The sequence below is a fragment of the Ischnura elegans genome, chromosome 1 (genome assembly GCF_921293095.1).
Source record: "Ischnura elegans chromosome 1, ioIscEleg1.1, whole genome shotgun sequence".
NCBI classification, from domain to species: Eukaryota; Metazoa; Arthropoda; class Insecta; order Odonata; family Coenagrionidae; genus Ischnura; species Ischnura elegans.
In genome coordinates this window covers 43,633,064-43,645,764 of record NC_060246.1, presented here as the reverse complement: position 1 = coordinate 43,645,764, position 12,701 = coordinate 43,633,064, and the positions used below count along the sequence as shown (strand labels likewise).

General features: G+C 43.7%; 1 protein-coding gene across 1 annotated transcript in view; it reads left to right on the top strand.

The window, feature by feature from the left end:
- Window positions 1-12,701, top strand: part of LOC124163433 (homeobox protein caupolican) — a gene marked incomplete at its 5' end in the record, with an annotated part of 64,774 nt that overhangs the window by 48,373 nt on the left and 3,700 nt on the right. Inside the window, one exon of the mRNA XM_046540741.1 lies at window positions 10,819-11,225. Coding sequence (XP_046396697.1) covers window positions 10,819-11,225 — 407 coding nt within the window. The remainder of the gene's footprint in view (window positions 1-10,818; window positions 11,226-12,701) is intronic.

Here is a 12,701-nt window from a genome sequence, read left to right as displayed (position 1 = left end):
TTAATAAAAAATTAAAGACAGCCAATCCTTAGAGTAAAAAAGGCCTTATATGAATGGATCGGGCATCCCAAATCGTGTGATTTTTTAATCGGGAATACAAGGAGATGAGATATGTGGAATGAAAATGCCTCAAGAATCCGTCATAGCGGAACTATTTGAAACTAGCACGAATCGCTTAGTTGGGTATGAGAATCGCGGAATGGGTGAGAAGTACTTGTAGAGTAGGATGTTGGAGAGGAGGGGGGGATAGAAGTGTGTAAGAATAGAGTGGAGTGGGGAGGAGATGGGTGGCGAGCGAGGAAATATAGGGTGTCGGATGGCGGGCAATGGGGGGAGGGAGGAGGTGGAAGCCGGGACGTCGATGAGAGGCGGGGCCTGTGATGGCGCGCGCAACTCTTCCGCCGCCGGTCCCCTCCGCCCCCGCCTCCCCTCGCCGTCACCCCCCCCCCCCCCGCCCAACCCCACCCCCGCCGTCTAAACTCCCGACCGCCGCCGCCAGGAGCAGCTTCAAGCCCGTGACGCGATGTTCCACCTCCCCCGCATCTCTAATTCGCCCTTTCCTCTTGCTTCGTATCCTTTGCGAAAATGCCCTCCTCTCGCAGCAGGCCATCCAGACGCAGGAGTCTTACATTTCCTTCCCTTTTCCCTCCCATGAATGATTATTCTTAGATTGTTTCAACTATTACGAGAATCGCAGAAGGGATGAGAAGTATTCGTAGAGTAGGGTGATGGAGAAGGGGGAATTAAAATGCGTGAAGGCCGCTATACACGGCGAATGATCATGCGAATGATCAAGCTGAATGATCAATCACAGGATCATGCGAGCAAAATAGAGCATGTTCTAATTTTCACTGAATGATCATGCGTTCATTCGCGAATTTTTCCGTCATACACGGTGAATGATCATGCTGAATGATCGTGCGAGTGAAATCATTCGCCATGTATAATAGAGAAAATAGAGCAGAGTGCGGAGGAGAGTCTTAGTGATACCTTTCCTTCTCTTTGATTTTAATTTACTTTAACTTTAATTTATTTACCTCAATTACCCCGAAAACAGCATATTGTGGCCTTTACATCGGGAGTTTAAACAATAAACAACGGACGATCACACACACACATGCCCTGGAAGGGGCAATCTATCCAGGCGGGACTCGAACCCGCGACCTTAGGTATGGTAAGTGAGGACTTCACCCCGCCGCCACCGAGGCCGACAAAAAAAGCCTTATATAGCCTTAGTGATACCTATCCTTCTCTGTCCTCCTATGAACGATTAGAGTTAAACTATTTGAACTATTATGAAATGTTATGAGAATCACGGAAGGGGTGAGAAGGACTTGTATAGTAGGATGTAGGTGAGCTATTATGAGCAGATATATTTCATAGTGACACGGAAAACTTCATCTTGGAGCCTCGCTATGCTTCTAGGTTCGAAAAAAGCGGAAAAAAGAGAGATATTTTGCCGAACGGTAAGAATTCGATTTCTAAGATTTCGATTTCCCCTTTGAAGGACCTAAATACATGCTAAGTGGGATTCAATTGTCCTGTATCTCTAACGCGCGTCTTTTCAACTTTTACTACTAACTACTGGTGTCATAAGAACCCACGTGAGGAGATGGCTCCTGATAAGGGATATACTCTTCTTGAACTCTCGATGAACTAATGGGTCCTTCACTCATTACCAAATCATATATGCAAGTTTTAAGCACGATAATGCGAAAAATCGTTGTGGTAACAGATTCCTGAAGAAAAAATATTTAACAATCAGCCGTTTTTTACGTATAATTGCCGTAAGCCAATGAGTTTGTGACATCAATGGACTCCTGACAAGAAGTAAAAGAAGCGAATGCGGAGGAAAGGAACGCCAATTTTCTCTTTCACACCACGATTTGAGTAATAGGCCCCAGTCGTTCAGGGTGATGATGAGTATATGCTGAAAGATTCATTTCTTACCTGTCATAAATTTTTCTGGCTATATAAAAATGTATCGCAACCCACGTGAGAGCTTCACTTACTTCACTTGAGGTACTTGAAAATAACATAGGCTGAAACATGTCGTACCGAGAAAATAAATCCGTGGAAGAATATTTATCCATGAATGCCTCAAAGTATATCCTAAGTGTAAACACGAGCGAATAAGAAAATATGTGATTGACTGAGGCACCAAAATTGTGTTAGTCTCCGTTTACGATCCACATATTACCCATCGTGTGCTAAAAGGAAGTGATCACGCCTACGCATTTGTATATCTCCTCCCGATTTCTATATCCTACTCTCCGCTTCCCTCTTCCCCTTTCATCCACGTATCAAAACACCACCCCCTTTTCCTCTCCAATTATAGATACATCTCAGTGCTTTGATTTGAATGCGATGTTTTCTTTTGGTTGTTCACTGTCCTAAGCCATAAAGTTAGTCAGGAATTTGGTATACCGATGGGATAAAAGAGTTTTGGTGAACACCTCCTGATCGTGTAGGAATTCCTTCGTAAAATGATGAGAATATTTTCCCGTAGTTTCTGTCTCCACGTTCATTATCTATCATTTGCTAATACGAGCCGGTCTAGTAACGCCCACCTATTTCTCTATTTCCTCGCGATTTTCGTTTCATCCTCTCGCGTCCATGCCCTTCCATATATCCACTCTCCCCTTCCAACCTCGCATCAGAACACCTCCCCACTCTACTTTCCAACTCTTTATTATCCCCCTCTCTCTCTCTCTCTTTTCCCCGCCGAAAAAAACCTACAATTTTATTTTCTTCTTTTGCCAACCCCTTCGTCGCTGCCGCTGGAAAATCCAACGCTCTCCCGATTAGCAATCACCATGGAAACAAGCCGTTAATGCGCCAAAACCTCAGGGGCCCCGCGCGTGTGTAAGCGGAAAGGCACGGAAAAAAACAGAGCGGCTCCGAGGGTGTGAGGGGAAAAAAGCTTCCCCAAAAAACCCTTCCAACTCCAAACCAGCTCCACACCCACCCTCGCTCATCTTCCACCCCCCCCCCCCACCACCTCTCACTACGAATTCCCCTTCAAACTCTGTGCCGATCCGAAATTCCTCCCTCCCTCCTCGTCACTATGGTGGCCGTCGAGTCGGATGAGATTTTCGGCGTGCGGAATGGTTGAGTGGGAAATAGAGAGGAGAACGGAAAAGGCGTGACGATGGGGAGGAGGAGGGAGGATTGGGGTTGTTGAGGGAGGGGGATGTTCGAAATGGTGGAAATCCGATGACGGGAAAGGTTCCCGTAAGATAACAGAGTTTGGAGACGAGGGGAAAAGCGAAAAAGGGAGGGGAGTAAGTGTAAGGCGAGGCCGGGAGTGAGGCGGAGGAGGAAAAGGCAGACACCGCGGTGAAATGTTTCAACAAATGGAATGACCGAGAGGAGCTAATTACGGTTGCCGAAGCGATTCTGGGAAAAGAATCCGGAATTGTGCCGTCAGGAGAAGGTACTGAGTTGAAGGTATAGCTGCTTTTAATGAGATGTGATGCTTATAGACAGGTTCACTAATGGTTTTTTGCGTGATGAGTTTTTCTTTCCCACTCAAACGATAAGTAAGCATAGTTTCTGACACTGGCACTCCCGTTTTCCTTTTAAAATGGAGTGAACAAGGAAAAGTGGAATGGTAGCTTCTCACTTGAACATTATGAGAAATAATAGAATGGGCACACTTAGGTTTCTCATTTTCCTTCTTGTAGATTAAAAAAAATAGCCTCCAATTCCAAAGGATAACAAAGAAATGCACTGGAATTTTAGCCGTTCTTTACTTCTAATAACCTCGACGCCATTGGATAATTCCCATAAATTTCTGCCAACAATATTTTGTACACAAATTGCCAATGCACCACCATGAAAATTGACTGAATTTGTCATCCATCTCATTAATCTTAAACCGGTGTTTGCAACCTGATTTCGCCTGAAATGCCATGACTAAGATGTTCGAGTGATAGAGCGTGGATTATCCACATCATTAATACCTAGTGATCATTCATTATCCTCATCTTGAATTGTAAAAATTCAACTACGAAAAAGGAGGAGTAGAAGTGAATAAAAACGAGAGGAAGAGCTGACGAGTAATTGCACAGATTTAAAAAAATATTTTTAATAGTGATGGGAATAGAAATTTTAAAAAAGTTATGATAAATATTGTCCCAAAGACTAAATATAAATGGATAAAATCAACTGGAAAAATGAAATTACGAAGAAATCTCAGAGAAATTACGGATTAGACTATGGGTTTGGAGTAGACCGAACCGGTTGGAGCGCAACATTCCTAAACTAAAGAAATGAATTTCCTACAATTTAAGAAAGAGTTGTTGGTTTGAACAATAATGCAAAGTGTTTTTAAAAATGAAATAAAAATTAAAGGATTGCCAAAATGGAGGACGAGTACGGGATATATGGAAAGGGTTTGGAGGGGGAGCATTTGTTCACGTGGGAAAGGAAAAGTCCGTGAGAAGACCGATTCACCCCAGTCCATTCACGTTCTCTTTTTATTTCAAATCACGCCTCCGTGCTTCTCCATCCAGCCTCCCTCTGCATCCCCCGGCACATCCCTTCCCCGACGCGCCGCCGCCGCCGCGGCGGACGCCTTGCCGTACACAATTGAAACTAATCTCCGGCCTTATTATATGCCCCCATACTCGCAGTGAAAAAGAGAAAAAAGTTTTTCAAAAAACTCTCGCACCCGCCCACCTAACACACCCCTTGGTGTGACACCCTCCGCCAGGCACCCCTCGCAACTCGTGCACGACCCCCGAGGCAAAGGCCACGCTGCATCCAAAAGCTCTAATCCTTTCGACACTGCACGAGTCCCTCCCGCTTCCCGCCAGGAAAAAAAAGAGAGTCGCGATTTCTTTGTGAGCGCATCCACCCACTTCCCCAACCAACCCTCATTTTCTGCATCCTCACCTCGCAGCCGGATATCTAGGCACTTTCCAGCGGGTGCAGGAGGAGGAAGGACCCCTCCCTCGTCCTCCCCCACCTCTCACAGCAGCTCCACCCATAGAATTCCCACTTTTTTCCCTTATTAAATCACGTCCTGGACTGGAAAAAAACGAAGAAGAGGCGGGCGTGGATCCCGGGCAGGAAATGGCGGCATTATTTTTCGAAACGGCTCTGATACTTCGATCGAGGGTAGGGCATTATTTTCTCATCCTCCCCCTCCCCATCTCCCCCCGCTCCGTGCATGTGGGGTGCTTCCCATGCTCTGAAAAAAATGCATTTTCGGGCGTCGCGGGATCCGGTTGTTTGGTGCAATGGCAGAGAGAAAGAGTTAATCTCTCAAGGATTTGCTTTCGCGGCTTAAATTTGCTCCTGAGCTACGGCGCCGAATATCGCTGAAATACACCAGTTTAAATCGTTTTCGAAATACATCGCGATAGTCTTGGGGGAAATCTCGGTCAGACGATTTCTTGCCTAGCAAAATACGCGCACTACTGTATACAAATTGAATGTCGAACTGGGTATTAATGGTTCTCCAGTATGGTTTGTTATTTACATTTTCCCAATCGTAAACATTCAAAATGTTACGCCACACTTGCTGCTAGAATTTCAATTAAATTTTTCCAAGTGTAAAAATCGTCATTTTCTCTATATAATATTCAGCGAGAAGATCAAGTGCGGAATTGGAAAGAATGCTCACATTCAGTATAAACACTTGATGAAAAGCACGTGCTCGCTATTAAATTAAACCCGAAAAATTAAATTTTCGTGACGTTTACTGAGGACAATGAACTGTTGAGAGGAGTTGGAAATAATAGCTAAGTTGATTAACTGGAGAACTAAAGGCGTTTTTGACGAGAAAATTTTGCGATTTTGGCTTTAACAAAGTTGCTTTTATTCGCCCATTTCGGTTCGTTATTGCTGATTTCATTTGGCATGTAGTAGCATCGCATAAACAATATTTTTTTCTCCAACGCTCTTTAAATATCTATACCCTCGCGCTGAACACGGGTTACACGCCAACAAAAGCAGGGTCTCTCAATTAATGACACTGTTAGGCATTATGAAGAAGAGAGAGAATCACTTAATTAAAAAGTCTTTTTCGCCCGCGCCCTGAACACGCATCTCGGCAGCCTTGCTCGTTCAACCCCCGTATCATTCTCCACGGCCATCAAAGCCCTGTCATCAACAAACCGATTGAATGAAACGTCTCCTTTCTCCAACCCCGAAAAGAAGAGAGGAGAAAAAATTTATCTCCCGCCCCCACCCCCGGCTCTTTCTATCTCCTTAACGTTTTTCCTCCGTTTAGTCCAATATAAAAGGGTCCTTTTCTTCTCCTCACTTAACGAATGCTTGAGGGGGCGTATTATAGTCCGTATGGGAGGGTTGGGGGTTTGAAGGGGGGGAGGGAGTCGAAGAGGAAATAAGTAAATGGGGGAGGGTGGGGGCGTGTCGGATAAGAGCGGGGGGGTGGATGGGAAGGAGGACGGCGCCTTCGTTAAGCGCCAGAAAAGGGGCTTTCGGAAGACGGAAGGAAGGAGATGGGAAGGTTTTTTCTCGAAGGAGAAGGAGGATGTGCTCTTCCAGGGATGGGCCGCAGAGGGGTGGGAATTTAAGGTGGGGAAAGAAAGACCCTTTGGCGGGGTTGGGGTTTTTCGGGGGTGCGGACTCTGTGAGGACGGGTCGGATGGCGGGAAGGGAAAATTTAATTTCGATCCTCAGGGGGGATTCAACCCTCGGAAGAAGGGGAACGATGGGGGAAGGGTGTGGGGGATCTCTCAGCCCCGTAGTGTTGGGGGTAAGGGATGGAGAGGTGGAGGGGGAGGAGAGTTAAGGGTAGGTACCGGTACGCGGAGCCGTGAAGGAAAGAGAGAAGTTTAATCTTTGATAAGATTTTAAAGTAGGAGGGACGTGGGTTTTTATATGGGAGGATGGGCGGGCGAGAGAGGTGGGAGGTTGGGTTGGATGGGAGGAGAGGGAGTAGTGGGGGTGTTTGCCCGTGCGGGGTATGAGTGTCTTTCGGTGGGGCTTAAAAAGAAATAGTGGGGATGGGGAGGGCGTTCGGAGAAATCGGAGATGGGTAAGGGGGCGAGATGCTGGAAAAGTAAAATTAGGAGGGATGGGGGCGAAAGAGGGCAATGAGCAGATAGGTACGTCAATGGTGTAAGGGCGGCCGATGGTGCAGGTGAAGGACTGAGCATGGAAGAAAGGAGTTGCGAGAGCTGAGGCGATATTGCTGCAGAATGCGTTCTGGGAGAAGAATGTGAGGTTTGGGTCAGAGGAAAAAAATTGTAATTGTAATGGGGGTCTAAATAGTATGTATTTAGATGTAATAGCTACATAAAATGGCTCTACTGATCGCATAAGGTGTAACGCACTAATTTTGGTTATGAGAATCTTTTTTAGAAACTTTTATAGGAAAAAACGAATTTGCTCATCCTAAGCCACTAAAGCCTTTAAAGAAGGATACGTCGTGTAGATTTCTTACTTCGTGTTAGATTTTATTGGATTATTTTATTATCATTTTTATTGGATTTTAATTCCTCTCACCAATCTTACGCGGTTAGAACTCGTAACGGACGTTTTCTCATGGTTTTTGTGTCAAAATTACTTATTATTTACTCTTATTCTAATTATTTGTAAAAGGGAATAATTAAAAATGGAATGCAATTGGAGTAACCAGAGGTTAATAAAAATCTTCATTTACGCCTCAAAAATTGTTTCAATGTTCTTACTTTTTCTTTTTCTTGTCTTAAAAGTCTTCATGGTATTTAATTAGTCAACTTTCCACCAGGATTTCGGGTTAAGTGAAGATTTTTCATTCATTAAACACGTTTTGTAGAATTCACTTATCCATGATCACTTGATAATATACGTTTAAGCAGCTCATTTTAGAATTAAGGAGTGCATGAAGAAACTATTCTTCAATGCGCGGCCAACTGAACTTCTGACTTGATCACTGCTGTCGATCAATCGCCCAGGACTACTGGAAGCTTACTGTTATAATATTTTCCCAAGGCTAACAACAAATCACGGAGACTATTGTTCCTCTAATGAACGCTGTGGGAGACCCATAAATTAATGAAGATCTGAATTACCTGCCGGAAAACTTGGAGATCAGGAGAAACACTCAGTTCGAATCAATATTGCAGGAAATCGACCGAAGATTCCAACTTAACGAGCGAAAGGTGGAAAATTCCGTCTTGCTTCGCCGGTACATCGAGTCGGAAGGAAAGAACGAACCTTCTTGAGTGGAGAGAGAAAAAAAAAGAAATTCTCCACCCGCACGGCTTGTTTTATTTAAGTAACCCAGCCTTGAAGACAAGCCTCGAGAGAAAGAGAGAGGGGTAGAATTTCTCGGAGAGGATCCGTGATAGAGGGAAGGGCAGGAAATAAAGATTGGCGTCGTAGCACTACCGGTGAGGTTGAGCGTTAAGGGGTTGCGGACTGGCGAGAGAGGGATGGAAAAGGAAGGGGGTTGGTGGGATGGGCAGGAAGAGGATCAGGGCAGCAGCGAATGAGAGGGAAGCGAAAAGTGGAGGACAAGGAAAGGTCTTGAATAAAACAGCGGAGCGAGACGCGAGGGAGGTCTAATTGGACATGGCGGAACTTCTGATCACAGTGGCCCCAAGCACACACGTGGGGACCGAAAAGGAAAAGATAAATGGTTAAAGAAGGCGACTGAGTGAGTGATGTGAGTGGTGGTGGGGGGTGGCTGTCACCCCTAGCTGGTGGCGGAGTAAACAAAGGAAGCGCGATGGGAAGATGGCGTCACCTGCAAGTGTCGATCCGCAGTGGAGAGAGAGAGAGAGGGAGGGAGGATTTTTTTTAATTGATCCCCTCTCTCCGCTATCGCGTTCGATGGATCACCGGAGGAGGAGGCGGTAGAAGAATGGCCGATTCGGTTACAGGAAAGTGGAGGGAAGATCAAACCTAAAAGTGCAGAACAGAGGAGGGGATTCGCACAGGTCAAGGAGAACGATTTTTTTTCCTCCGCAAATTTTTCCCACTGTGGTGCTTTTGCGGCTATTTCCGTAAAGGACATTTTTTTTAATAGCCCGCAGCTGCACTATAAATCAGCTACGCCCATTTATGAGTAAATATTAGACTTTAATTTCGCATGAAATCCACTCATGCGTTCATATCAAGATCTCGAATTTTATCGTGAAGGTAATTAAAAAGAAAGAATGCATAACAAGTATTTCTCAGACAAAATGGCGAGACATGTCCCACATACCCGAAACCGACCCATCCCGTGAAGCGAAAACTACCCATCCATGATATTTCCAAGTCTTTCAATCATCATCAAAGAAGTAACTGGAGTAAAAATAATTTTAACCTTGCTGATATGAAGTGAACTATATATTATCTATCTCAGCTCACCGATCCCAACAAGATATGGATTGCTAAATGAAAAAAGAGGTGAAGAGCTCCATATTTCACCGGTAATATATTATGTCCTTCGCCTATAATTCAACGCACCCACCTTTTTTCGCTTCGAGATTTACTTTCATGTCTGCGTTACAACTCTTGCGACTGCTTAAATATTTCCTCGTCCTTGCGATGTTCGCCCGCGCGAAGAATGTCTGGATAAAGGTAAACTTGCAAAAAATACGAGGTGGGAAACTTTTGTGAGGAGAAAAATAGCAGAACGCCCAGCAATAAATACAATTGATTTTGTCATATGTGACCAAGAAAATGCGGTTGTGTCCATTTTTCTTAATCAGTGGAAATAAGTTACAGTGAATGCTTATAGCCCCGACTGTTATAATACATTGGTCCCACATATCATCGCTGGTGTAGGAGACCCAATTTTTTTCTGGGAGTTATGCTGAAAAATAGTTGGGACCAAGACATATTATAATCGGTGTAGCGGGATCCGTACCGAAACAATTCGAGAGAACGAAGCCTTCCAGGCTATCAATGAAAATTGGTACGCATTGTCCTTTTAAAATTTGCGGTAAGAATATGATAGTGACATGCGTTATAGAAGAGTAAGTTTTTGTCTCCGGTAACTATAAGCAAAACCAGATCTCAAATATTGTCAGGCGATGTTCCATGCTTTAGCCCGTTATCCTAGAGGTGTTTGTATTAATCGTGCTTAACATTGCAATCAAGTTTGACTCAATCCATTTTCCTGATTTTTATGAATACAGATATTACGGCAAAAAACTCAGGTTATCTATACGTATGATGCGTAATTTGGGATATAATATGTGCATGGTGTCGTATAATTAAAATTATCCGAAGTATATTAAAGTGCTATGGTATTGGAATATTTTATGGAGCACAATACTCTTTATATGCAAGCAAAGATGCACTAAATATAAATTTAAAGCCTTAATTAGGAAATTTCTTGTCTAAGTCAATAAGGGGGTGAGAACTAAATGAATACTTTTTTTCGTTTAAATTCCAAATTTACCATACATTTTGCACCAACCTGTGAGACCACCACTTCTGCACCCTTTTCTCGGAAATTTTATTTATTTTCCCCCACGAACTCTGCATCCCGACTTATGGGCGTAACCATCGCGGGGGGGGGGCAGCTGCCCCCCATAGAAACAAAAATCGCTTAAGTCTTTAAGCAAAATCAGCACTGAATTGAAACGAAAGTATTCAGCAAATTTTCTTTAAACCCACCAAAAATGATATGTATTAGTACAAGATATGTAACTAAAATAAAACTATTTTTTCAAGGAAATAATATCATAAACTAATATAGCGCTGTGGTAATTTTCTTAAAATGTTGGTTTCATTCACCTTTTCCATGCTAAAATGCCACAAATTGGCTTCCCCCCCCCCCCCCTAGTTGTGATCCTGGGTGCGCCCTTGCCCCGACTCGCAACCTTAAATTGAAACTCTCCTTTTTTCCTTCCAAAACCGTAGGTACGGCATGGACCTGAACGGCGCCCGTCGCAAGAACGCAACCCGAGAGACCACGAGCACCTTAAAGGCGTGGTTGAACGAGCACAAGAAGAACCCGTACCCCACGAAGGGCGAGAAGATCATGCTGGCCATCATCACGAAGATGACGCTGACGCAGGTTTCCACGTGGTTCGCTAACGCGCGGCGGAGGCTCAAGAAGGAGAACAAGATGACGTGGGAGCCGCGGAATCGCGTGGAGGACGAGGACAACAACAATAACAGTCACCACGAGGATGACGACGACGACGATGACGACGACATGGGAGGCGGGGGCGGTGGGGGCGGAGGGGGCGGCCCGGACGTCGGACGCAAGTCGGACGGCGCCAACGGGAAGGACGCCCTCTTGGGGAAGGAGAATCCGTCCCAAGGTGAGCGCATGACGTCTGAACGGACGCAGGGAGTCCATTGAGGGATTTTCCCGGAGAAAAGGCGAGACCAAGCTTTTTTCCTCCCTTTTGTTCCACTCTGTCCGGTTCATTCATGATCCTAGATCGGCAGCGATCGATCAATTTTGTCTTTGTGAATGGAAATAGTGTCTTTTCAGTTGAATGGCTTCTGACACCACCGTGTGGAATTAGCTCGAGTAGCATAAAATATTCGCTTGAAAAATTCACTCCTCACTGTCTCACAGAGTTAACTTAGTTTATTATCATTTTTAACTTATATCAGTAATATTTATGGTATAAAAACTGGTTTAGGTCGATGGTTTGGTGTGTCTCCATTATTTATTGGGAAAATGTACTAGTGAGTGAAAATAGTACTAAACAGTGGAATGGCTTCAAAAATTTTCCCGGTGAACTTAACTTATAGGATACATAATATTTCCTTAAACGAAAATTCATTACCGACTACTGTTGGAAGAATTATGCCAGCAAATTTTATTGGAGTAAAAGTGATACTAAATCGCTGGAAAGGCCAATCTCCTATATAGCCAGAGTTTACTTACAGAATTACTTGAAGCCATAACGGAGATTAATTAAAGTCCAGTTCTGTTTCGAGCCTAACTTCATCGTAGCCATGAAGAAGAGCGGTGAGCAAAAAAAGTTGGTTTCACTATTGACTGCATAACGCTAGAATATAAAATCAACAATTCCTAAGCTGCTTCGATAGCATGGGATAAGATTTGAATTTAATGGACGCCAAAAATAGTTGTAAAAATGTCCCTAATGGCTCTTCTCTTTCAATCTAAGTTGCTAAAACTCAGTTTGTGACCTCAGTAATAAAAAACTGCCCCAAATTTTAATGTAAACCAATTAAATAAAGGATAAGTTTGTTTGTTATCATGTACCACGATGCAAATCTACCAATTCAAAGAACAAAATCAAAATCAATTCAAAGAAAAAATTATAACTGTCGGTTTTTAAAAATCTTTTCAATAGGGGCCTCTCTTGACGTCTAAGGCATGAGAGTAGGCGAGGGCTCAATACTCAGTACTGCTTACGTCACTCCGGGCACGGCACGTGCATTAGCTATTTTTGAACAACGTTTTGAAAACATGAAGTGCTTCCTTAAATACGATTACTACTCGAACCGGTGGTCTGAAATGACTGCTTGCGTTCCGGCATACACGAGAAGGAAGAGAGTAAGCCATCTAAATCCATGCATCACAAATTAAATACTTCATGACATGGCTACAACGAAGTCTAACTACCTATGAAGCCAAAATTTCAAATTAATTATTTGCTATAAAAATATTCTAAGCAAGACACCCAAAAGGCTCAACACGGTTTTTCAATTAATTTACGGTATGCTATTATTATTTAATGCTTATTAATACCACAGATATAAGTCACTATATGACGGTTAGTAAAGTGAATTACATAATATGTCGCTTGCATATTTAC